The sequence below is a fragment of the Ailuropoda melanoleuca genome, chromosome 17, assembly GCF_002007445.2.
Source record: "Ailuropoda melanoleuca isolate Jingjing chromosome 17, ASM200744v2, whole genome shotgun sequence".
NCBI classification, from domain to species: Eukaryota; Metazoa; Chordata; class Mammalia; order Carnivora; family Ursidae; genus Ailuropoda; species Ailuropoda melanoleuca.
Window position 1 is genome coordinate 9,772,539 of NC_048234.1, and position 27,190 is coordinate 9,799,728.

The 27,190-nt window shown below is 45.5% G+C and overlaps 1 protein-coding gene across 8 annotated transcripts; it reads right to left on the bottom strand.

Moving 5' to 3' along the window:
- On the bottom strand, positions 1 to 25,776 carry LOC109490983 (zinc finger protein 569-like). 8 transcript variants are annotated; one of them, XM_034646970.1, is made up of 8 exons: positions 24,923 to 25,776; positions 24,527 to 24,737; positions 24,369 to 24,438; positions 22,198 to 22,286; positions 19,388 to 19,520; positions 18,715 to 18,810; positions 5,106 to 5,210; positions 1 to 309 (listed from the first exon to the last, which is right to left on the bottom strand). In XM_034646970.1, exons 2-8 carry the CDS (start codon positions 24,578 to 24,580, stop codon positions 242 to 244), a joined length of 615 nt encoding a protein of 204 aa, XP_034502861.1. In that variant the 5' UTR covers positions 24,581 to 24,737; positions 24,923 to 25,776; the 3' UTR covers positions 1 to 241. The 8 variants fall into 8 exon arrangements, 6 of the variants coding, with proteins under 6 accessions (XP_034502861.1, XP_034502860.1, XP_034502864.1 ...); XM_034646972.1 differs by lacking the exon at positions 1 to 309 and adding exons at positions 550 to 746; positions 2,025 to 2,074 and having other exon boundaries at positions 24,527 to 25,776; XM_034646969.1 differs by having other exon boundaries at positions 24,527 to 25,776.
- Positions 25,777 to 27,190: the final 1,414 nt, after the last annotated feature.

Consider the following 27,190-nt stretch of genomic DNA (forward strand, 5'->3'; position numbering starts at 1 on the left):
GGGAGAGGAAGATGCAGGCTCATAGCGGAGGAGCCTGATGTGGGGCTCGGTCCCATAACGCCGGGATCACGCCCTGAGCCGAAGGCAGACGCCCAACCGCTGTGCCACCCAGGCACCCCCAAGGAGAGCTTTCTTAACCTCAAGATTCTACTTGGCGGTTTCTGGCTAAAGACGCTGCTCAAGCTTTTCTCCAACCAAACAGCTTCCCGTATGTCTCTTCAAAAATCTCACCAGATTTTTTTCATTTGCGTCTCTGCTGAGCCATGCAGAGCTGTGATTCACAAATGTAGATAATATCCCTCCGTGAGCCTGCAGAAATTAAGAAAAATCGGCCCATCAGACTGAGAAAGTGAGAATAATAGAATAAAATGGTCATAAATCTGAATTTTGGTTGATTTTAAGGGATTATATTTTATTGAGACTGTGTCCTGCACTCTTTTCTGGAAGTCAACATCTTGTCTTTTATGAAACTGGTGATAACAGTGGGGGTGGAGTTATCTGGAAGACTTACATGTAAGTCAGTCCTCCAAATTCATTCTGCCATTTTTCCGCCAAGACCCCAAAGTCTGAGAACCACAGAACTGGAAGTTAGATCATTCTTCCGGAAACCAGCCCAGAATGTTCCTGGTTCACCTGGGGGTGTGAGTTCAGTGGACTTTCTGGCCTGGGATCCTTCTCAGCAAACTGGTCCCCAGCTCTCCTTTTCTACTAAGATCCTCTTGGATTGTTTTGGTGATTGGTTATTGCTGGCAAAACAAGAGAACAAACTTAAGGGGAGAACAGGGTTTAGGGACTAGAAGGATCATTGCACTTCGTTTCAGAACATGATGGTTGAAGGCAGCCCCCACCCCTGCCCCCTAACCCCCTATCTCTTTCTGGGGTAGTGACTGGTCCCCCCGAGTAGGAGGGGCCACCCCAAGCCTTCTCTTCACAAAGACAGGGGACACCCATGTTGGTTTGGAAGGCGGAATTGCACACTCCCACAGGGTCTGTCTTGCCCAGCACCCAGCCAATGCCTGAAGGGCTCTTGCTGTTGGCAGGAGAAAACTGGCTGGAATCAGTTTCCACTTAGCTACAGACATCCACCAATTGTCAGGAGGAAGAATTTCCTCTGCCCTTCAAGTCCCCCTAGCCAGGCTAAGACTCAAATTGAGATGAGACCAATTAACAGGAGAAGATCATATTGACTTTTGCATAGACAGGAAATCCACATCGACTTGGAAATTCCGAAGACAGTCAGGGAAAATGAGGTGTGTGTGTCATTCTGAGCTAAGAAGAGGGTAGGAGTCTGGGGCTTCAAACGGAAAAAATGCAATTCCCTAGAAGATGAGAAAGAGTTAATGTTTGGTAAATCAATGTTTGCTGGGCTGCTTGGGAACAACGGGACATAGAGGACTTTGGTCAAACAGGCCCTCTTAGGTTCCTCCCCGTTCACAATACCTCATTCTTGTCCTAAGCTATCACCAGTTCTCTAAGCAGGTCCTCTATCTAAATTCTTTAAGGCAGTTGTGAGAGAGGTAAAGAGCTTTTCCTGAATCTGCTGGGTTTTGAGGGCTTTTTAACTCAAAACAATCTCCATCTTGGGGAGATGTGCCCCTACACAATGAAGGAAGATCACTAAGGTTGTTTCCTCCCTAAGCCACAGGAGGGCCAGGACTGGGCTGTTCCCAGGCTGCCTCTTGTTTGCCAAAGAGGCACGGCTGTGGTACACTTTGACCACCTCTTCTCCAACACCCCAGGCTTGCAGGACCAGGGTCAGCAGCTAGACCACCCAGAGACCTCGTCATGGGGAGTCTTCAGTGCTCTGGAAATGGACAGCTGAGGAATTTGACCATACTCTCCAGTTTTGTTTTGTTTGAGAGAGAAAGAGAGAGAGCATATGGGGTTGTGGGTACGCATGCACTACCAACAAGGGGCAAGGAGTGGGCGCAGAGGACCAGAGAGAATCTCAGGCAGGCTCCGCTCCAGGACTCGTCGACCCTGAGATCATGACCTGAGCCAAAAATCAAGAGTCAGATGCTTACCTGACTGAGCCACCCAGGCCGCCTCTCCACTTCTTAGTAGATTTCAGAGCCTTATGGGGCACAAAGTCAGCACATTTGTTCAACAACGCTCTGTTGAATCTCCATTTCAACCTCCATGATAACAAACTTAAAGCAGTTACACAAATTAAATTCTCATTATCTTTACGGGTTAGGTCTAAAATGGCAAAATAACCTACTTGCCACAAATGAAAGAAATCTTTTAAAACAGGTAACAAACATTCTTCCTCGCCCTGGGGATGAAACATGGGTTCCCAGCTTGGCTTATGCCAGGGGCCTAAGTTAACTGTTGTTTCGGTGACCGCTGGCTTTCTGGAAGTTAAGACAGCTGTCCAGCCCCCAGTCAAAATGGGTGCCTCTAAGCTTGTCGTTCGCTGGGATGGCACACATTCCAGGAAGCCAGATTTACCTTCCTAAAATTATCTCGGGCCAGCCTAGGCCGGCCAGGGTGTGATCACCACCAGCTTGCTCTGAGGAGCAGCTAATGGCCAGGGCGGGCGGGCTGGCAGGTGCAGGGCAGCCAGGGTGAGGGACCTCTTCCATTTACTAGTGTGGTGTAGACCTTCAGAGTTGGAAGGAACTTTAGAAAATCATCCCCTCCACGATCCTCCTTCCTAACATTTATGAATAAGGAAACTCAGACCTAGAGAACGTGAGTGTTTAATGTCAGATAAACAAAAAGGATGGAGGACGGTAACATGTAGGAGCCTCGGCATCCTGGCTCTAAGTGTGATGCCCGTGAATCAGACTGAAGAGCAAGCTGCATCGGCCACTGTTGTGATGGAAGATGACTGTAAGACGGGGAAAAGAGGCCGAAGCATTGCCCACAGTCTGTGAGTGTGTGCATGTGGGTGTGTATAGACCTGAAAGTGCTGGATCTGATCAAAGAAGAGCTTGAAAATTTCCGAAACCCAGAAACTCCCCAGGGAACTGGCCAGTCAGCCCAAAGGCGGATGCAGACTTGCCAAGAGAAGAGAACAAAAGTGGGCATCTGGGGGCTCTCAGGTGGGGCAGTCAGTTGGGGGTCTGACCTGGTTTTGATTCAGGTCGTGATCTCAGGATCCTGAGATCAAGTCCCACATGGGATTCTCTCTCCCTTCCTCTCTGCCCCTCTGGCTTGTGCTCTCTTTCTGTCTCTCTAAAATAAATAAATAAATCTTAAAAAAAAAAAAAAAGTAGGCATCTGTGCTGCAGAGATTCTGGGACTCAGTGGGAGCCCATGTGTAGTGAAGGGAAGGAACATTCTGCCTTTCTACCCTCAAGGTCTTCTGGCCGGACCAGGAATTAAATTTACATGAGACAGATTAACAGAAGAAAAAATATCCAAGTTTTATCATGTGCACAGAGAGACCCAATAATGAAATTGAGACCTAAAGAAATCGATGAGGAAGCGGAAGTCAAGCTGAGGACAAAGCTAGCTGACACCCCCACAAACCCCCACAAACCCCCACACACTCCCGGGTGGGCTCTGAGTGACATTCCTCAGGCACTTCCAGCTGCCCTAAAACTAAGGGAAGGAAAAACAAATGGTTAATTTATAGAGACGACAGTCCTGCAAGACCTGAGTCTCCCTCAGTTTCCAAACGTCTTAGCGATTTACAAGGAAAAAGTATGCTTATCAATAACCTAACTTCCAGAAGGAAATGTAGATAAAATTAAATGTCCTTACAACCTGCAGCCCATTGACAAATACTTGAGGCAGTATAATGTTCGTCCAGGAAGCTCCCAACTGTCTTCCTGTTAATGCCTTGCTAGAGGGGACTTTAACGTGACAATGGCGAGGGCTCCAGTATCCTGTGAATCTTCTTGAGCACATCAAAGTCCTTTTGAAAACCTCCCTTTTCCCTTACCTCCCCCAACTCCCAAGGATATAATCAGCCCCCCCTTACAACCCCAGGGGAGCAGCTCTTTCTGCGGGGGTGGGGGTGGGGGTGGGGGGTGTCCTGTCTCCGTGCTTCGATAAAATCACCTTTTTGCACCAAAGATGTCTCAGGCACTCTTTCTCAGTTATTGGCTCTGCACCCCACCTATATTCCAAAAGTACCTCAAAGTGACCAAGGCAGGCAGTTTTTTTTCCCTCTAGGGCCAAAACCTGCCCTTCCCTCCAAGGATCTCTGTGGCCAGGGTCAGAGGACAATGGTTTGGTTTCTCTTTTAAACAATATACTATCTGGCAGAAGATACTTTGTCTCGGGTGTAGGGTGTATCCCGAGATACTTTGCCCCTGACCTTCCATTCTTAGTTCCACTCCCCCTGGAGACACCCATTTGCTCAAAAGTTTTCGACTTCTGCCTTATTGTTGCAAACCAGATGGTCGAAGTGCTCTGTGTCTTTGTACCCTGATTGGGCGGAGAAGTGTAAACACCTGTGTATATGGATTTCCTGGAAGGCGGGCAGCCTTCCTCCAAAGCAGGATGCTGCCGGCTTAGGAACTAAAGAAACATCCAGAGTGCTCAAAAGTAGACATCGGAGTTCCTGTTACATCCGTGAGAGTAAAATAATCACTGTCTTGCCAAGAATTTTAGTCGGAGGGGGGCGCCTGGGTGGCTCAGTCGTTAAGCGTCTGCCTTTGGCTCAGGGCGTGATCCCGGCGTTCTGGGATCGAGCCCCACATCAGGCTCTTCTGCTGGGAGCCTGCTTCTTCCTCTCCCGCTACCCCTGCTTGTGTTCCCTCTCTCTCGCTGGCTGTCTCTATCTCTGTCAAATAAATCAATAAAATCTTAAAAAAAAAAAAAAGAATTTTAGTAGGAAGGAAACAAGCTTATTAAACAGGAGACTTGAGTGGTTTTGTTATGGGAGGACTCCAGATAGAGTCAGACAGAGAATCTGAAGTTAGAAGTGCCAGGTGGCAAGTCTCTATCATTCTGGCCAGCACCTACCAACTAGCTGTGTGACCGACCCTGCTAAGTGTCTCAACCTCTCTGAGCCTGTTTCCTCATCCATCAGATGGGGAACGCAGTCTCTGCCCCCACTAATTTACATTTTGTGAAGAAATCGAAAGAGAAGACATCATTTAAATGCAAGCGGATTTGTATACTAATAATATATGGTCACAAATACACACCAGGTATTTGATGAGCTGAAGACTTCTTCAAAGGAGTTTTCTTAAGCCGTGAGACAAGAAACAGGCCAAGGATAACCCTCTGCAGGCTGAGAGGGTCAGGGATCCCTGGAAAAAGGAAGACGAGACATAGCTTTCTTACCATTTGAGGCCCCCAGCCATTACCATTTGAGGCCCCCAGCCATTTCGTGATCTATGCCTGACTAGCACTACGTGCTCAAACACATTTCCTGTGGAACTTCCTGGAAAATGCTAAAATTTGGGGACGATAGCCATCAGTCGTTAATTATTCTAAGGAACAAAAAAAAGTGACAACAAACGGCCACTACCGGGCGGGAGATAGCCTCCACATATCAGGGATAATGAATTGGTGGTAAGCCCCCAGCGCTGTTTCAAAAGCAAAGATTGACCTGAAGCACATTCTTTAATCGTTTTTGCAGGATTTAAACCCCCCTGAGCACTCAAACACCAGACTAACCGGAACCAGAGAATGATGGTGCCAGCCCTTGCTGGCCCCATGACTTCAGTGTACCAGGACCTGGACTCTGTCAACTCAGGATGACTTTTGCCCCAATTCTAGACTGAATTCTCCTCTGCCAAAGCCCCCCCACCCCACCTCTCAACGCTCTGTGAACATCCATGCACCCTTAGCTGAAAACTCCCCACTCTTGTTGTCCCAGGAGACACTGCTCTGGGAAATAGCACTGGTGTCTCCTTACTTATCACAAGTACAACCCTTCCTTTTGTACTCTTTGGCTCGGTCGTGTCTTTGGGCTCAACACCCACCAAGAGGTGAATCCAGTTCCAGGTTACAAAATTCGACAACCCAGATGGGACCTCACACCTAAGACCTTTGAGATCCCCCAGCTCCCACCAGGTGGGCAGCGGCAGGTCACAGGGCCAACTGGTCTATGTTGCTGGGGAACCTTGGGGAAGGGCATTAAGAAAATTCTTATTAGCAGCTGATGTGTTGGGTGGCACAACTGAATGGGTTCAGTGGCTGCTCTGGACATTGTAATCAGAGAGTCCTTTCAGAGAGGTCAGTGGCAATGACCCCACAAATCGCCTTTCTGGCTCAGCCCCTATTTCAAGGGAGGAGGAAAGGAAGGGCTCGAGGTCTGCGCCGTGATCTGGGATACTGATCCTGAATACCTCGTCCTGGAGGCCTCAAGGAGATAAACCTCCGATTCGGGAGCTGATAGGGAGGCCCCAGTTTGGTAGAGCCAAACAACTGAGTGTGTGCTTTTAAATGATCAGTCTTAAGAGCTTAGTTACCAACTCTCCAGAGAAGGAACTTTTCAGTTGGCTGAGAACGCCCAAACTGATGGCTCCACCCACGCTTATTAGAGACCTCTTGGCAGGTGGAGACAAATCCTTAACAGAGATCCAAGCTCGGGGAAAAGGTTTTATTAAATGGAGAAAGGCCCCTTTGGTAAATGCTCTGGTGGACTGAATCCTCTTTAGAGTTGAGCCCAGAAGTCCTCAGTTGAAGGTGACAGCGTCCCAGATCCTTGGAAGCATGCACCCTGGACAGGTTAGTGGGATAAGAACATTTTTAGGATCCTATTAAGGAGGATTTAAAAAAAAATTTTTTTGAAGATTTTATTTATTTATTTGCAAGAGAGAGAGAGAGAGTGAGCAGGGGGAGGGGCAGAGGGAGAAGTACAAACAGACTCCTGCTGAGTGTGGAGCCCTACACGGGGCCTGATCCCAGGACCCCAAGACCATGACTTGAGCCAAAGTGAGACGCTTAACCGGCTGAGCCACCCAGGCATCCCTATTAAGGATGATTTTAATGCTCAAATGGCCTAAATGAGCTACTTTGGAATACCTAATTAGTGTATTCGTGCACCCGAATCCAGAAAGCGGCTGTTAACTAAATGATCCTCGTGGGGTGCATATTCTGATGGGTATTTAGAAGCTTCTAGAAAAACACTGACAGGATACCATCCATGCAAGAAACTAATAAGAAATTTTTCGAAATAGTGACAAAATTGAGCCCCAAAGTATCAACTCCTGAAGAAATACTTATCGCCCTACCTTTGTCTTATTCTTCAAGTGAGATGCCAGGGAGCAGGGCATTAAAATCAAGACCCTCCTTTGTCCTCACCATGGTAAAGCCCTGGTAACTGTAGCCACAAGTTCGGCCAGATTGGAAGTTGATATTCAGATATCAGCCTGATAGGTATTCTTTTTAAGGCCTTCTCCCCTAAGTCCAAATGAGAACTACATGCTCAGAGGGGAAGAGGCAAATTGAGAATATAAGCAGATGGGCAGATCAACCGATGATGTCATTTAAATTGCAACCCAAATCCTTGGGGGGTTCAAGGCAACTATCCTTATCTTGCACATCTTTGCAAAAACCAGAAATGTGGCCCCAGAAACCATTCAAAGTCCTGCATCTCTCCAGGAACTCTTATCCAGATCATTCGCCATTCCTAAAACCAAAGGAAAAAAGGGGGGGTGGAGAAGAGGACTTCTAAAAATATAAATGGCTAGAAAAGCATCCTTGTTCAAAACCTACCACCCAGCTTCCATAAGATACCTTGTCAAGGATAAATACATACCTCAACTGTAAGGTTTTTGTTTCTGTCTGTGGATATTTGGTATTTTCTACCTCCAGATGGTATTGCTAAACTCCATTATAAAAGAGGTCTGTGATTAGGTGGTTTGAAGACAAATGCTTATAAAAATTGAGGATTCTAAAGCTCAGAAAGATAGAAACTAATCCAAATGTTTCTCAGGTTTACGTGATCTGGGATAATCTCTGGAAAATTAAAGTTTACGTCTGTTGGCTTAATTAAAATAGGCATGTCTTTTGAAGTCATCAACACATCAAACATAACATTATCAACCTTTATTCTACATGAATTTATTAGTTAAATTCATGTTGTATCTGTTCAACTCGTCACCAAAGATGACTTAAAATGATGGCTGGTTTTGTCTGTCTCGTGAAGTTTCCATGGGTAATGATGTGGGAAACAAAAGAAGAAAAACCAAGTTTCCTTACTACTTACAGCCCATTGACAAGCCCTTCAAACAGGCAGAGTGACCGTCCTCTAGGAAGTCAACTGCGTTGGGGCGCCTGGGTGGCACAGTGGTTAAGCATCTGCCTTCGGCTCAGGGTGTGATCTTGGCATTATGGGATCGAGCCCCACATCAGGCTCCTCCGCTATGAGCCTGTTTCTTCCTCTCCCACTCCCCCTGCTTGTGTCCTCTCTCGCTGGCTGTCTCTATCTCTGTCAAATAAATAAATAAAATCATAAAAAAAAAAAAAAGTCAACTGCGTTGACGTTAATACTTTGCTAAGGGCAAAAGGCAATCATAGTAAAATATCTCAAGCTGGGGGGGGGGCTTGTAGGCAGATAGGGTTGGGGGGTCCCCAGAAAAAGGAAGACTAGACATAGCTTTCTTAACCTAAGAGAAGAACATTGCTTCCACTGACCTCTGGAGAACGCATTGCCCCTCCCACTCTGGACTCATATGTGGCTCCTGGATCTATGACAGGTTTGAAACCCTACCCTGCCTGGTACCCATCCTGACATTCATAATGATCTGTCGGGTTTGTTTCCCTCATTTGAGAGGAGGGCAGCATTTGTTGTGTCATCTTTAAAATAGGGTATGGCTTCATCTGGGGGATGCGGGAAGGAGTGTGTTCATTCTGTCCCCATGGGCCTGGGTGAGGTCACCTGGTTGAGGTATACAACACATACCCTCCAGGGTTACATGAGAGCAGCGAGGATTAGAAATCAAGGCATGGAGACTTTAGTTTCTACACCATTATTCATTCCCAAAAGTATTGTAAGTCATCTACCCAACATGACTTGTTTGCTTCTGGCAAGGTGTTCTGTTTGCTCTCCTAAGATTCTGCCAAACAATTCACTCAAAACCAGTTTTTCATTATGTAATGGCATGAGGAAAGGATCATGGTATATTACGTTTCTAGAGGAAGACTGTAAAATGGACTGTACACTATGAGCCTAATTACGTCTAGAAGAGTAGCTTTGAAGTGTGTGTGTGTGTGTGTGTGTGTGTGTGTAAGGAGGTATACAGCAGGAAGAAAGCTGCATGAAATTGTTGCCATCAGTGACCTTTTCATGCCTTCTCATATCTTCCAACTTTCAAAATAACAACTCATCATTTATGTAGAGAACGGCACCTTTGAAAAAACAACTCCATCTGGTGGCACATCTCCCGTGGCAGTTCAGTGATTGTGTTCACAAGCAGAGCCGCCTGGGGTTTGGGAGTCAGAAGACTTGGGTTTGCGTTCCAGCACAGCCCTCGATCGGCCCCTTACGGGTGTCATTTGCCTTATCAGCCCCAAGTCTCTTCACCTATAAAATTAGTAGGACCAGCTTTGAGAAACTCTCGGGGTTACTATAAGATTCCAGATTTTAGAACAAGGTAACGCAGCAGAGAAGTAGATCACAAATGCATAATTTTCAAAGGACGTCACGTTCTCTGGGTTGCCTTCATCCCGGTGGACATTGCTCCTCCCCTGTTACCTGGCTGTTAACGTGAGAAGTCTTTTAAGGTCTTAACCCAAGACCTCCTCCTACTCCCAACCTCTTCTCTCTCCCTAGATGATTCATTCCTAAGACTTCAGTTTCCCCTGGTAAAAATGACTCACAAGTTGGTGTCTCCAGCCCAGACTTGAAATAGGAGATCTCATATGAAATATGAGAACTTGACTTTCTTATAGCCACCTCGAACCTAACATGTCCAAAATTAAATTTGTGACCTTTCCAGATCCCACAACAAAGCTGGCCCATGGTTCTTTTCTCTGAGATTGTGACCGGCATCCAACCTGGAAGACATCCCTAACTCTTCCCTTTCCCTCACCCCCCATACCCATTCCATCACCATTGTACATCCCAAATATCTCCAGAACTTTAAGCCTTCATATTTGCACTGCCATCACTGTAGTCCAAACCGCCATGGACTCTTACCTGCATTATGACAATAACCTCCAAACTAGGGTTCCTCTACCCATTTGTTCTTCTATCCAGCCCATTCTCCATAATTGCATCCAGAGAAACCTTTTTAAAAAATCAACTGCATTGGGGCACCTGGGTGGCTCAGTCCGTTAATGGTCTGACTTCAGCTCAGATTGTGATCTCAGGGTACTGGGATCAATCCCTGCATCAGGTTCCCTGCTCAGCAGGGGAGTCTGCTTATCTCTCTCCCTCTGCCCTTCCCCCCTGCTAGTGCTCTAGCTTTAATTAAAATTAAAATCAAATTATTTATTTGACAGAGGAAGAGACAGCCAGAGAGAGAGGGAACACAAGCAGGGGGAGTGGGAGAGGAAGAAGCAGGCTCATAGCAGAGGAGCCTGATGTGGGGCTCGATCCCATAACACCGGAATCACGCCCTAAGCCAAAGGCAGACACCTAATGACTGAGCCACTCAGGCGCCCCTAAATAAAATCTTTTTTTAAAAAAATCAACTGCATTGAGGTATAATGTACATGCAATAAAATTCATACATTGGAGCGCAGAGGTCAATGAGTATCGACAAATGTGTACATTCATGGGACAACTACCCAATCAAGATAGAGAATATTTCCAGCACCAGGATAGCTGGGTGGCTCAGTTGGTTAAGCATCTGACTTCATCTCAGGTCATGATCTCAGGGTCCTGGGATAGAACCCTGCCCTCTGCTCCCCACTCAGCGGGCAGTCTGCTTGTGCCTCTGCCCCTACCTCCACTCATGCATGCATGCTCTCTCTTAAATAAATAAATTATCTTTAAAAAAAAGAAAAAGAATATTTCCACCACCTCAGAAAGCTCCATTTACAATCAGTCTCTCTGCCACCCTTGGTGGCAGATCAGATTTTTTTAACCTCATTTTTTTTATCGCTATAGTTTTGCTTGTTCTAGAATTTCATATAAATGGAAATATACAGTAGGGACTCCCTTGTGTCTACCTTATTGATTCAGTGAAACAACATCGAGATTCAGGCATGTCATGGTGTCTCAGCAGCCTGTTCACTTTTATTGCTGAGTACTATTTCATTCTACGTCTATATGCCACAGCGTATCCATCCGTTCACCTGCTGATGAACATTTAGGTTGTTTCCGGGTTTTGGCTATCTGGTATTATTTTTTTCCTGTCCTTTTAACAACCTACCTCGGTCTTGATATTAAAAATGCACCCCAGGGGGGCGCCTGGGTGACACAGCGGTTAAGCGCCTGCCTTCGGCTCAGGGCGTGATCCCGGCATTATGGGATCGAGCCCCATGTCAGGCTCTTCCGCTGTGAGCCTGCTTCTTCCTCTCCCACTCCCCCTGCTTGTGTTCCTCTCTCGCTGGCTGTCTCTATCTCTGTTGAATAAATAAATAAAATCTTAAAAAAAAAATGCACCCAGGGGTGCCTGGCTGGCTCAGTCAGTGGAACATGCAACTCTTGTTCTCGGGGTTATAAGTTTGACCTCCATGTTGGGTGTAGAGATTACTTAAAAATAAAATCTTAAAGGGGTGCCTGGGTGGTTCAGTCGGTTAAGCATCTGGTCATGCTCCCAGGGTCCTGGGATTGAGCCCCGCATTGGGCTCCCTGCTCAACAAGGGAGACTGCTTCTCCCTCTGCCTCTGCCTACCACTCACCCTGCTTGTGCTCTGTGTGTCAAATAAATACATAAAATCTTTAAAAAATAAATAAATAAAATCCTTTTAAAAATTAAAAAAAAGAAAATGCACCTCGTTAGGCATCGTATAAGTGAGTATTATTTTTTAATCCAGCTAAATGATCTCCGCCTTTGGCAATAAGGAAGAGGGAGTGACGTGGTAAGCATTGGAGAAGAAAGCTAATGGATTTCATTAATGGGATAAATATAACAACCATAAAGTATTTGTACGGACTTGCCTTCATCTTCCAAAAACTGGATGCCTGCCATGAACCCAGTGGTTCTAAGAGTGTAGTCCAGACCTGGGGCCCAGTGAGACCCTTTCAGGGAGTGTGTGAGGTCAAAATTATTTTCATGTTGGGGTGCCTCTGTGGTTCAGTCAGTTAAGTGTCCTACTCTTGATTTCGGCTCAGGTCACGATCTCAGGGTCTTGGGGTGGAGCAGGCATAGGGATCCGGGCTCAGCGGGGAGTGTGCTTCTCCCTCTCCCTCTGCCCCTCCCACTGTTGGTGCTCTCTCTCTCTCAAATAAATAAACAAATCTTTAAAAAAGTATTTTCATGTTATTACTAGGATATTATTTGTATTTTTCACTGTTTTTGCATTTTGCACTGATGATACAGAAGCAATGGTGGGCAAAACTACTGGGGGCTTAGCATAAGTCAAAGCAGCAGCACCAAGCTGTACTAGCAGTCGCTGGACTTTCCCGGCCACGCACACTGAGACTTAAGGGGAAAAAAGTCAGTTTCACTTGAGTACATTTCATGAAACTATGAAAATTAATTGTATTAAATCTCAACCCTTGAGTAACAGACTTTATAATATCCTCTAAGTGACAAAATGGGAACTATGCATAAGGCACTTTTTTTTTTTAGATTTTATTTATTTATTTGACAAAGAGAGAGACAGCCAGTGAGAGAAGGAACACAAGCAGAGGGAGTGGGAGAGGAAGAAGTACGATCCCACTGGAGCAGGGAGCCCGATGCGGGGCTCGATCCCAGGACTCCCGGACCATGCCTCAAGCCGAAGGCAGACACTTAATGACTGAGTCATCCAGGTGACCCTGCATAAGGCACTTCTGACGGTTTTCTAGAAAAAATTTAGTTGTGCAACTGTGTGAGATGCAAGCAGAAGTAGATTAAATTAATAATTAATTAGATAAATTAGGATAAAATATTGATAGTATCCAGGGGCGCCTGGGTGGCACAGCGGTTAAGCGCCTGCCTTCGGCTCAGGGCGTGATCCCGGCGTTCTGGGATCGAGCCCCACATCAGGCTCCTCTGCTATGAGCCTGCTTCTTCCTCTCCCACTCCCCCTGCTTGTGTTCCCTCTCTCGCTGGCTGTCTCTATCTCTGTCAAATAAATAAAATGTTAAAAAAAAATATTGATAGTATCCAATGTAGGAAAGAGTATGGGGAAATAAGTATTCCATTACACTACGAGAATACAGATTAGTACTGCCAGTTCATCAAGATTCTAAATGCACATACACTCTGACTCAGCACTCACATTTCCAGAAATCTATCCTACAGAAATAACAGCAAGACCATAACAGCGCTTGTACCAGCAAAAAATTGCAATGAACCCAAATGCCTATCAATAAGAATATATATAAATAAATTATAGTACATGCATACATCAGAACACTATGCATCCATTCAAAAAATTAGGTGGCTCTAAATTACTCATGTCCACAGTATGATGTCGAGAATTAAAAGTGAGCTTCAAAACAAAAGCAACAGTACGAGACTAGTTACATGTGTGGGTACATACACACATACATAGGAATCTGGCCAGGTCCACATCAAACTTAGTTCTAAAGGGTAGGAATCGGGGTGCCTCAGTGGCGCAGTTGTTAAGCATCTGCCTTCAGCTCAGGGCATGATCCCGGCGTTCTGGGATCGAGCCCCACATCAGGCTCCTCCGCTGGGAGCCTGCTTCTTCCTCTCCCACTCCCACTGCTTGTGTTCCCTCTCTCACTGGCTGTCTCTCTCTGTCAAATAAATAAATAAAATCTTTAAAAAAATAAAAAAATAAAAAAGGGTAGGAATTGAAGTGGGAACAGAAGAACCCTTCTTTTTTGTTTGTTTGTTTGTTTTTATAGTATTTATTTATTTCACAGAGAGAGAGAGAGGGAGAGGGAGAAGCAGACCTGAGCTGAAGGCAGACACTTAACCACTGAGCCACCCAGGTGCCCCAGTTTATATACTACTATATTGTTCGAATCTATTCACTTTTGTAATTTAAAAACAATTTGTGTCTGTGTTGAGATAGACTTCCAATAACTATGCTCCTGGTGAGCTCCTTTACCATCTCAGCAGCAGGAGTCATGACTGCCACCTGGTGGTCACACACAGAGCCATGATAAAGTGTGTATCTGAGGGTTTCTCAGGGTCAACACTATTGTCATTTGGGACCAGATAAATGAGGGTGGGATGGGGTAGGAAGCTGTCCTGTGTACGGTAGGGTGTATAGTAACATCCCTTGCCTCTGTCTTCTAGGTGCCAGTGACGCCCTCTCCCTAAGTTGTGACAACTGAAGAGGTCTCCAGACCGGCAATTCTTCCCCCAGGGATGGGGCAAGAATGACCCCGGTTGAGAACCCCTGATCTAAGAGAATGGATCCCTTATGAATGCACAGTGAACAAACAAAATGTGCTCATTCATTCACTCACAAAAATATCACAGAAGAAAGGTATCTTTACGAGATCTATTTCTAATGTCTGCTGGAACTAGTGATGTCTTACCCACGGTTGCTCTCACACAGAATTCTTTTCACACCTTTCCAAAACTCTGAGGCTTAAATTCAGTAGAAGACAAGCCATTCTTGGGCACCTGGGTGGCTCAGTCAGGTAAGGGGCTGCCTTCACTTCAGGTCATGATCTCAGAGTTCCGGGATCAAGCCCTACCTTGGGCTCCCTGCTCAGCAGGAAGTCTGCTTCTCCCTCTCCCTCTTCCCCCTTCCCTGCTTGTGCACCCTCTCTCTCTCACATAAATAAAATCTGAAAAGGGAAGGGAAGGGAAAGGAAGGGAAGCCATTCTTATCAAGTGAATCCCCAACTGCCTCAGGTAAATCCTAGCATGCATGCCCCACACCCCACTCCCAGACCTACAGCAGGAATTCACAGCACCCTATGTTGTGGCCTCAGCCCAGTGCCAGTCAGTAAGTGCCACAAAACAGCAAGCCAGTCCCCTCCTGTCCCTCACTCAGCCCACTGATTTACCCCATTTGGAAGCATCCCTCTGTCCACTGCACTCAACAGTATTACTGCCTTATAGCCTACAGGTCACTAAGAAGTATTTGGGTGGGGAGGGGAAGTCTGTGGAAATTCATCTCTGTTATTGATTACCCCCACCACCAAAAAACCCACAGCAACAAAAACATAAACCAGACATGGCCTGGGCATATCATTTAATCTCTCCCGATCTCTGTGTCCTTATTTATGAAACAAAAGACCTATACTAGATATCTGAAGCTCCCGTTCAGTTCTATAACCTATGATTACAGAACTGGAAATGATCCAGGACAGGTGTTGCTGTCCCTGTTGCAATGTAAGTATTTTCTCCAGGAAGGATTATCCTGTATGAAATTAAGCTGGTGCTACTGGAGTCTTTTTTCTTTTTTTAAGATTGTATTTATCTATTTGACAGAGATAGAGACAGCCANTTTTTTTTTTTTTAAAGATTTTATTTATTTATTCGACAGAGATAGAGACAGCCAGCGAGTGAGGGAACACAAGCAGGGAGAGTGGGAGAGGAAGAAGCAGGCTCATAGCGGAGGAGCCTGATGTGGGGCTCGATCCTTTAACGCCGGGATCACGCCCTGAGCCGAAGGCAGACGCTTAACCGCTGTGCCACCCAGGCACCCCTAGAGTCTTTTTATTTATATATTTATTTAAATTCCAGGATTTGGGGGTCCTCTAAAAATTGTAATTGCTGAATAGGCATAGAATTCTAAGCCACAGGTTCATAATACATTTATTGTATTCCTAGGGCTTTGTTTTTGCCAGTGGGCATTATCTGATATCAATAATATATGAATTGTGTTCCCACTTTCATTATATTAATAAATTCATATTTGTTACATGCATATTATGTAAATTACCCNGTAAATTACCTGATGCTGTAAGGGTAACCGAAAACAGAAGGCTTTGCTGTATTTATACGATCTCTCCAGGGTGAATCTGCAGAGGTAGAGTAAAAGCTCAGTGAGGTCAGGTCCCCTCAAATTCACAGCATTTGTAAGGTTTCTATTCAGTGTGAATTGTCTGATGGAGAGTAAGGGGGACGCTGAGACCAGGGGCTTTGGCACATTTGTCGCATTCACATTCTCCTCTCTGGTGTGAGTGTTGCAGTGAGGAGTAAGATGTGTGTCCCAGGCAAGGGTCCTCCACTTGTAAAGTACTCGGAGGGTTTCTTTCAAGTATGGATTATTTTATATCAAATTCAGTTTCAGTGATTACTGAAGGCGCTTCCATACTGCATCATATGGCTTCCTTCTAGCGTAAGTTTCTTGGCTTTTTTTTTTTTTTTAAGAGAGAGAGCAAGAGCAGGGGTGGGAGGGACAGAGGGAGAGAGAGAATTTTGGGCAGGCTCCGCATTCAGCACAGAGCCTGACATGGGGTTCAATCTCATGACCCTAAGACCATGACCTGAGCTGAAACCAAGAGTCAAAGGCTTAACTGACTAAGCCAACCAGGCGCCCCTGTCATTTTATATTATTTTATTTTATTTTTAGATTATTATTTTATTTATTTATTTGACAGAGATAGAGACAGCCAGCCAGAGAGGGAACACAAGCAGGGGGAGTGGGAGAGGAAGAAGCAGGCTCACAGCGGAGGAGCCTGATGTGGGGCTCGATCCCGTAACGCCGGGATCACGCCCTGAGCCGAAGGCAGGCGCTTAACTGCTGTGCCACCCAGGTGCCCCTATTTTAAATTCTAGTATACNCCTGAGCCGAAGGCAGGCGCTTAACTGCTGTGCCACCCAGGTGCCTTTATTTTAAATTCTAGTATACTTAGCACAGAGTGTCATATTAGTTTCAGATGTTCACAGTCTTTGTCAAACATGGACATTCCCCAGAAGGACATTCCCCAGAAATCTTTCCACTGCTATTTTTGAGGCTGTCCTCAATGTAACTCCAGAGGACCCTATTCACATAGACTCTGGTGCTAATGTCACTTGGAATCCTTTAAAAGAGGTCCTCCTAACAGGATCAGCTGGGAGTTAGAAAACAGAAGATCTTTGAGAGTAATGTTTATGGAGATGCTTTGGAAAATTTCTAGGTATTTGAAATGCCTGTAAAAAAACATTGCCCTTGTTTTCCTTATGGTAAGTAGATGGAATTGACAGAATGTGACTTATACCTATTTTTCTGATGAAACAGAAAACCCCCCAGTGGTGTCTTGGAGCCATCCTGTACCGCTCACAAAAGGCAATCATGCCCATTTCTTCCCAACTCGGAGCTTTTGGCAGCTTGAAGTCAGGTATGATGGGATTATTTACACCACAGAAAATGGCTAACTGTACAAATCAGGACCCTCCCTGCCCTTCCTCCCGAAAGCTAGCTGTTGAGAATTTCCCAGCCTGCCACTGGTTGTACCAAGTGCCACACGTGCCTCTCCGTGAGACAGGCTGCATCTCTGCAATGAAGACCATGTAAAATCAAGTTTCCCTTTCCTTCATTTATATTGATAAAATTTGCATAACATACCTCTACTGCCATCACCCATTATTAGAAGTTATTACTCTTTTATTATTTTGACACCATTTTCCCCCATGTGTTTTTTTTTAAGTACACAAGTGGTACATAGACGTATAGACAGACAGTTAGCAGATACTTAAATGCATATGTTCATTGGCCTTCTAAGTTCTTTTGCAACTCTTTCTATACTCTATTTCTTTATTTTCATGTTTCATCCACTCCCATGACTTCCATTACCATCTATTCTCACGATTCTCAAAGTTGTACCACCATTATGATCTCCTTCCTTCACCGAGATCCATTTGACAACTCCTCCTTATATTCATCTATCTTCCAGACACCACTACTTAGACCACAGCTTCTCAACTGCAGCACTACTGACATTTTGACAAGACAAGTCTTTGTGGGAGGAGCTGTCCTGTGCATGGTAGGAAACTTAGCAGTGTCTTTGGCCTTGACCCATTAGATGCTCAGAGCACCCTCCCAGTCTTCAGATGTGTCCCCTGGGGGCAAAATCACCCCTGTTTGAGAACCACTGATTNTAGACCTGTGACAGACTCTGCAAACAACTTAGAATAAATAGAACTCATCTTCCACTCCCTCCCCCCAAACTTGTCATTTCTCCTGTGTTTTCCCATCTCAGGGAAGAAGCTGTCCATCTATTTACACAGCCAAGCCAGAAACCTGGTAATTATCTTTGTCTGTTTCTCCCTCACTGCCCACATATAGTCATTAAATTCTATCAATTTTACAATCTTAAAATTGGATGTACGATCACATTCCTTAAATTCACATTCAAATTCTTCCATTCTCTTCTTGCTTTTGAGGTAGGAAAAAACTAGGCACAACGAAGACAAAGGAAATGAAGGAGAGACTCCAGCTACTAGAGAGGAGAGGAATGACCTCATCAAATGCCACAGTGAGGCACAACAGTGGTCTNTAAATTCTTCCATTCTCTTCTTCCTTTTGAGGTAGGAAAAAACTAGGCACAACGAAGACAAAGTAAATGAAGGAGAGACTCCAGCTACTAGAGAGGAGAGGAATGACCTCATCAAATGCCACAGTGAGGCACAACAGTGGTCTCTGGATCAAGTGTCGGGTTAGAACTTTAAAGAGGAAGTACCTTCCTTAATTCTGGGAAGAGGCAGAGTTAGGCTAATGAGACTCTGATATGTCCAAATGAAGATGAGACTTAGAGGGGACCTTAACATTTCCTACAGGCCTGGAGGATTTGGGGAAGAACCCCTAACTCATATTTCAAAAGATGTTGTCTGTCTGGTTCTTACTTACCTGTGAAGCTGCTTCTTAGCACTTCTCTCTCCTGCGTCCGGGGGTTCACTGCTTGTTCCAATTGGGAGATGATATCAGGTTTAGAAAATGGAAACCCTACTCAAGGGAAAGAAATAGAACGTGATTGTCAGTTTCTAAGACAAAGGACCACCCCACTTTCAATAACACTCTTGTGTCTTCAAGAGCAGAAAGCAAGATAACTAATTTTCAAAAGCAATTATACGTTTTCGACCAAAGTAGGGTGAGAAACAGTTTAAAGATCTGCTCTGGATTCTGGAGGAAAATGTTAACCAAAGCCTCCTTTCTTTCTTCCTTTTTCTTCCTTCTTTCTTTCCTTTCTTTCCTCCCTTTCCTTCCTTCTCTCTATGTTTAATGCCTTTTCTTTCTTTTCTTTTCTATTCTTTCCTTTTCTTTTCTTTCTTAGTGCAGGGGGACAGGCAGAGGAAGAGGGACAAGCAGAGTCCCTGCTGAGCACAGGGCCCAACCCAGGGCTGGATCCCATGACCCTGAGATCATGACCTGAGCCAAAATCAAGAATCAGATGCTTAACCAACTGAGCCACCCAAACACCCCCCAAAGCCTCCTTTCTGACTGTCCCCTAACAGGAGCATGGGAATCTTTAGAAAGCAATGGCATCCCAAAATGCCTACCTGGGGTGAGGACCCAACCTTACCCAAGGAGACCAGGTTCCTATAGTTCTCCAGCATTACATCCCTGTACAAGTCTCTCTGAGCAGGGTCCAGTTCTCTCCATTCTTCCTCAGTGAAGTTCACAGACATGTCCTTGAAGGACAGGCCCTGAAGCATCTGCATGGGGTGTGGAAGTAACGGTTGAATAAGGAAGAATTAGGGGAGATTCATGGAATGCAGAGGAAATGGATCCAACTATGTTCATAGTGTCAAAGGCATATGGACTCGTAGGTTAACGAGTCTCAACATGTGTAAACCCTTTTGACATACTGATTTTATATCTAGAAATCAATTGTAATGAAACGCTCAGAGATATGAGTAAAGAGTTATCAACAGAGTCTCACCTATTCATAATTTACAATAGCAGAATAGTTCTAAATAACCTAAACGTTTGAGGAGAGTGGCAGAAGCTGCTAACTGCCTACTAAAGTACACTTGCCCTCCCCATCTTTCTAGGTGGACAAACATTTCCCAATCTCCTTCGTGACTACATGTGGCCACGTGGCTGAGTTCAAGCCAAGAGAACGCAAGAAGTGAGGTGCACCATTTCCAGGCCTAACTCACATATGTTCCTCCATGCTGTTTTCCGCTGTGGCTGGGACATGGACACCACCCCAAACGTGAGTTTGGGAGCCACGTGGTAGAGACATTAGAGCTTCAGATAGCTGAGGGCCCTGAATGGCCACCCTATCAACCTGCTGACCCACTCATATGGTCACGAGAACACGAAATAAACTTCTATTCTATTGGGGCCATTATACAATTTGGATCTAGCAGTTACACTAGTTACAAGTTAGCCAATCCTAATTAATTCAGAAACTAGAACCTTGAACTAGAAGGTATCACAACAGACACCTAAAATATACAGGGGCATTGGCTTGACATTCAGGCGGCAAGCTTCAAAGAAATGGGTAGTTAAGGCTGGAATGATGTAGGCTATTGATCTATACTGGCAAAGTAATTAGTAACGGGGAAGGCAGACCAAAAGTTCACTGGGCCTGCTAGCTCTGGGGGAAGAAGTTGGAAAGAACTAGAATGCCAGGTTATGGAGGATGCTTCTCGATATATTTGGCAAAGAAAGAAAGAGTTGAGCTCAGGAAGGAATTTACCAATTTTCAAGCTAAAATAAAATGGAATAGAGGGTCCAGAAATTTGGGGCTTCACATGGTTGAAAAAGCAAACTGTTTCTAGATCTCATACAATTTGGAAGTTTAAAAAAGGCTTTGAACAACAAAGGCCCACTGAAACTTCTCAGCTAAACAAAGTGACTTAGACCTATAAAAAAAGATCAAGTTAAGGATATGGCGTTCTCATCCAAGCCTATCGTTAGGCAAACCTTAGGGTAATCTTCATTAAGAAACAGAGTAAGTAAGAAACTGAGAAATAGGGGCACCTGGGTGGGCACGGCGGTTAAGCGCCTGCCTTCGGCTCAGGGCGTGATCCCGGCGTTATGGGATCGAGCCCCACATCAGGCAAAAAAAAGGAAACTGAGTAATATACCAAGCTTGAGACCCTGCTTGTGTTCCCTCTCTCGTTGGCTGTCTTTATCTCTGTAGAATAAATAAATAAAATCTTTAAAAAAAAAAAAAAAAGGAAACTGAGTAATATACCAAGCTTGAGACTTATATCCAGCAAAGAATTTTGTGTGTGATTATTAGTATATGGCAAACAGATCAGAAGCTTCTTAAATTTTTATAGGACAATACATCCATGATTTCTTTTTTTTTTTAAAGATTTTATTTATTTATTTGAGAGAGACAGAAAGCACAATCAGGGGAGTAGCAAGCAGAGGGAGAAGCAGGCTTCCCGCTGAGCAAGGAGTCCGACATGGAACTCGATCCCAGGATCCCAGGATCATGACCTGAGCCAAAGGCAGGTACTCAATGGACTGAACCATGCAGGCGTCACATATCCATGATTTCAATGTACTTTGTACTTTCTTTTTTCCTGTCTCAGAAGAAGCAGTTCTCCCGCTCCCTCTGCCCATCATCACCCTGCTCTCTCTCTAAAATAAGTAAATAAATACAATCTTTTAAAAAAAATCTTCTCATCCTTCAGGGCCCACTTCAAATCTCACTACTTCTATTAGCTCAAGGCTCCTTAGAAGGGCTTAAAGATGCTGGTTGGGCTCTGTGCTCAAGCAGAGTCTGCTCAAGATTTTCTCTCCCGCTCCCTCTGCCCATCATCACCCTGCTCTCTCTCTAAAATAAGTAAATAAATACAATCTTTTAAAAAAAATCTTCTCATCCTTCAGGGCCCACTTCAAATCTCACTACTTCTATTAGCTCAAGGCTCCTTAGAAGGGCTTAAAGATGCTGGCTGAATGAATGAAGCCTTTCCAAACCTCTCTCAGCCAGACACGCTTGCTCACTCTCCTCTGAAATCATCAAGGCTCCTTAGAAGGGCTTAAAGATGCTGGCTGAATGAATGAAGCCTTTCCAAACCTCTCTCAGCCAGACACGCTTGCTCACTCTCCTCTGAAATCATACAACATTTTCCCTAAAGCACTTTATTAACTAGGGTGTCAGTAAATTTGCTGATTTGTGCCACACGGAGATGGATACGACAGGTATCTCGTGTTTTTGCTGATCTAAGTCAAAGGGCCTCAAGTAGACAAAGGGAAGTGTGACTCTCTCCCAACCTGTTGTTGGCGGTCCCTCCCACCCTCCTGATCCTATCTTTGAAAACTGCTGACGCTACCAGGGCTGACGAGCTTCACGCAATGAGAGAGAAATTTATTTGCCTCGGGAATGAAAATGAGATTTTAGGGATGAGACGAAAATCCCCAACTCACCTGGGACTTTACTGCCTGGACAAGGGCAGCCATATTCTCCTCCTCAAGATCCCCCTTTTGGAAAAGGGCAGCCTCCCGAGATGGCACAACTGGAAGGGAAGAATAATAAAGGAATCCAGTTTATTAATATGTGTCTCAGACCTGTTATATTATAAATAGCCACTCGTGACAATTGTGCCTTTGACTTGGCTGTCATATGGTGGATCCCACAGACACCTATGTAATGAGGCTTCCAAGATAACCTCAGAGAGTAAACTGAATGTAAACTTAGTCAGGGACAGGTATGATCATTAACTGGGTTCAGGATAAGCCTGAGCCTGTGCTCTGAGAATGAGGATCCCTGTGACAACAACAACAAAAACCCATATACTGTCAGGGTTAGCAGGAAGCTTCCAGACCTCCTGCCTCAACTCCTTTATTCACAAATGGAAAAACTTTCCAACTTCATAGAACGAGAAAAAGGAGCCACAGAGGCAAAGGGCAACAGTACCCATCCCGGCAGTTTAGGACACAGGAAGCATGAGCCACCAGATCACGACTATCCCAGGCCCCTGCTAAGTCTGCAGCCGTCCTAGGTTCATCCCACCGTACACGTGATCCACTAAATCATAGTCCGTCATCTCCTACTCCCCTGTATCCCAGGCACCCAACGTGGGTGTTGAGAATGAATTTGTAATCCCTCTAAGTCCTTTGACTCCATGCCCATCGAGCAAATTCTGCTAGCAATTTCCTTTCCCGTTTTGATTTTTTTTTTTTTTTTTTTTTTTGCCTACTGGGAGAGAACTGATAATACTAACTTTGAGCACTTCTTTGAGCTTATCTTTGGGTGGTAGGGTTATATGCCATTTATTTTATTCTATATATAACTGTTTTCGTAATAGTCTAGCTTATTATTTCTTTAACTCTCACTCTCCCCCACCACCAAAAAGCAATGCTTAAAGTCCCTTATGGGGGGGCGCCTGTGTGGTTCAGTCAGTTAAGCTTCAGACTCTCGATTTTGGCTCAGGTCGTGATCTCAGGGTCGTGGGCTCAAGCCCCATGTGAGGCTCCCGGCTCAGCTGGGAGTCTGCTGGAGATTTTCTCTCTCCCTTACCCTCTCTCCCTGACCCTCCCTGCACACTCAAGCACTTTCAATCCAATAAATAGATAAATCTTTTTATTAAACAAAAAGTCTCTTGTGGATTTGCTTGTGGAAGAAGTAGGAATTTCAAGCTCTTATCATTATAAACAGTACAGAGTTTCACGATTTAAAAAACAAATCTAGGTCTCCTACGACGCATTCTCACTAGAACACTGGCTCTGGAGGCTGCATCCCCTCCTTTAAATCCTGGCTCTGCACGGCTGTAGGGCAAGTTTCTTCTGTGCTTCAGCTTTCTCATTGGAGAAATGGGAATAACAATGGTACCTACCTTAAAGCATTTGTACATTAATGTATATAAAGGGCCCAAATCAGTACCTGGTGCAGAATAAGCATTCAGTAAATGTCATTTATCAGTTAATTCCTATTCTTACTATTTTCTGCGTATCACCACTAACCAAAATTTTATAGGATTTTCTTTCTATCCTTTGTTTTATGAAAACTAAAGGCATCGTCAATGTATATGGTCATACCCAAAGCCCCTACTTCCCCACAAGATGCCTGTCGGCTCCCTGTACTGAACTCTGACAATCAGTGAAGGATGGGGTAGAGATGGGAACCTGTAAATTTCAGGACCTTGGGCAATCAGAGGGGCTGAGGGCAGGATGTCTGGGAAAACCAAACAGACTGAAGCTAGACCATGGAAGCCTCTTCTCATCTGGGCCATCCTTTTTGTATCTCCTTAAGAGAGAATACTTCTTAAAAGAGTTTGAAAGGAAGTCAGGAGAAGTTCTCAATCCCACCAGAACTGGGCAGTGGACCCTGCAGATGCAGGCCCCAACTCTGCACTTGACCTCTCCCATGTGCTAGAATGCCAGATCAGATCATCTGCTTCTCCATGTCCATTTCCTTTTCTCTAGCCAAGGAGTCTGACTTGACCCCTCTCATCCTTTGGAGAGGCATCTGGTATAATAGAGTATGGACAGTGAGATGTGTTACTTTTTAGAGCTTCAAGCAAAAAGGGAATGATATCAGTACAGTGACTACTACTTCTGGAGCATTCGCCATGTACCAGTTGCTTTCCATAACTCACTTATTACAAATGAGGAAACTGATGACTTGCCCAAGGTCTCAGAGCTGCCCACACACATTTTACAAGGCTGCTGTAAAGAAAAACGAAAATGAGATTATTATGTGCACACTGTAGGTGCCCAGCTAACAGCAGAAACCTCTCTCACTTGTGTTTCTTACCTCTTTTCTGGAGTTTGTGGCTCTGACCCTCCATAACCACAGCCTTTGCACCATTTGGGTAAAGCAACTTCACCCAAATCCTCCATGTCTCTTCCTGGGGGTTACCAGCATTCTCCCAGAAACTCTAGCAAGAGATTCTGGATTGAATTCTTCTTTTTCATTGTACTTCTTTCGTTCTCTGAGACCCCGCTCATAACAGTAATCAGGCAGGCTGAAGCAGTAAATTTTGAGCTAAGACTAAAGTCAGGAAGTTCAGCAGTGCCTCAGGCTTCAGGAAGCCCATTCACAGGGAAGTCTCAATAAAACCTTTCCCCCAGGGCAGAGACAGACACCCAAGAACAGAGATAATCAAAGACAACAGGTAAAGATATTGTTACCAACATGCCTGAAGGATACACAAGTGCAGGCCATAGTGGCAAGTGCCCCGTTGGGAATGAAGGCACCTGGGTTCTCATTCCTGTGTACCAGATGGCTAGGTGACCCAGAACAAGTAACTTTTCCTACCTGGGTTTGCTTTTTATGTACAAATGGGGAGGTGGATACCTACCATTCATAATGGCTACCACTGATGAGCCCTTACTTAGTGCCTGGCACTGTGTCAACTGTTTCATATCAAATTTCCACTGAATCCTCACAATCACCACGTAAGGTAGGGACAATAAACTTCACTTTACAGATTGGAACAGGAGAGGCAACGGGCACATCACCGAGCAATAACCGCTTTCTCGACATGTAGACAAATGGCTCTCTTACACCCACGGCCTCCCGCGTTGACATCGTCTGAGTCTATACAAGGGATCCACCACGGTGTGGGTTGCAAGGTCACAAGCGCAGGTGCGCGTTGATCTCTGACCTGGGAGCATGGGCAGCCTTGAGCCCTACCTGCCTCACCTTCCAGCCAAGCGCTTCAGGCTGTGCGGGCCCTCAGCCCGTTTCCGAGCAAAGGACCTGGACGTGCCACAGACTTAAACACACGTACACACCACCATCACGGACACACAAAACCCAGAGCAGAGGGGCAGGGTCAAGGTGCCCGAGCCCTGACAGACAGCTCCCCAGCTCCAGCAGGAGGGATTACGGTCAGGTCAGCGGGCGCAGGGAGATCCCAGTGGGACGCGCGGCCAGACCCCCAAGCTTGACAATCCCCTGCTCGACACACAGCCCTGTCCAACGTCTGCTCCTCCCCGGTCGAAACAGCGAGCTGGTCACTGTAGGCGGGACCAGAACGACAGACTAGCCGCGAGCGGAGCGCTCCCCGACAAAGGAGCCGGAAGCGGAAGTGCGCGCCGAGACTCCTGGGAAATGTAGTTCGGCCCTGCCCGGCGCCTGGACTCGGAAAAGCACGAGTGGCGTTGAGTTGACTCCCGCTTGTTCTGCCCTGAGAAGCAAGCCACTGAGTAGCCCTAAAAAGAGAGGTTCACGTTGGCAGCCCAGCGAAAGTGGACAGGAACCACTGGGGGCGTTTACTAAACCACCAATGACTGTCTAGGGTGTTTGGGGGATGGTGGGGGTGGGGTCTGGAGAGCGGAGGTCTCCGGTGAGCTAGTCCCTCTGGTCACTTCATAGAATAAGCGGATCTGCAGCACTGCTGCGGAAAGCCCGCCACGACAGTCCCACAACCACGCTTGAGGCCCCACATCTTTCCAGCAATCCAGGCGGATGCCCTGTGCTTTCACATTCTGCGACAGATCTTCACTGCTTCCCACGCTCCTGCACCCTCAGCCCAGAACCTGGGTCCTTTAACGGCCTTTTGGGTTTCTGTCACCGAGGTGTAGTAATCTGAGACGTGGAGAGGTAGGGCCCACTCCGAGCGATGAACACATCCTACTGTATCACTCTTCTTAGCAACCTTGATGTTTACATGTCTCAGTCCAGTAGAATGCTGCATTGTTCCTATTATTTCCTGTTTGCTAGCCATTTCCATATGCGTGACAGTCCTCCAGATTCCTTAGTGATTGATTTTATATGTATCTAGGTTCAGTTAATTTAACCTTTTGGGGGTACATTCTACAGCCAACTCTCCTTAATGGGCCCATCTGAATGTACTTCTACACGGTTCTACTGCGACAGGACAGAAGACAGTTGAGGTGTTGGTGTCGTCTTTATCACTTCCAGAAGCAGGAGGTGTTGAGAGGGTGTCCCAACTTCTAGGACAAACCCCCAGGCTTACCACCACCTCTACCACCCACCCCACCCCTGAGGAGGAGAACCTCTATATAAATCCAGCCTATCCAGTCCTCATACCCTGGATCCTGTCTTTCTTTTTTTTTTTTTTTTTTTTTTTTTTAAAATTTTTTTTTTTTTTTNCCAGGCGCCCCTCTAAGCACTCTTCTACACAGAATGCACTGGGCATCACAAAAATGCTGTTGTAGAGAAAGCAAAACCTCAACCATGAGATCCTTATGCCAGGATTTCAGAAGGCACGCTGAGGCCTCTACAGTTTTGGATTCAGTAGGTAAATCCCATCGAACGCTCTACCAGCTGGACTCCCCCTTCTCCCCACTATCCTCCCAAATCCCATAGCCCCTAGCAGTCTAATGGTTTATTTTAAACGTGTAAGGTGATAGATGCAACAGGAATGGCAAATTGTTGATGATTATTGACGTCGGGGGATAGATAAATGAATGTTCATTATGTTACTGCTTCAACTTTTGTGTGTTTGAA

Bases quoted from the DNA above. Each gene is read 5' to 3' on its own strand.
- LOC109490983 (XM_034646970.1), bottom strand. From the start codon at position 24,580: ATGGTGCAAAGGCTGTGGTTATGGAGGGTCAGAGCCACAAACTCCAGA. The intron at 24,439-24,526 runs GTAAGAAACACA...TTTTCTTTACAG, and splicing joins CCACAAACTCCAGAAAAGAG to CAGCCTTGTAAAATGTGTGT. The intron at 5,211-18,714 runs GTAAGTAAGAAC...TCCTTTTTCCAG, and splicing joins GCTAAGAAGCAGCTTCACAG to GGATCCCTGACCCTCTCAGC.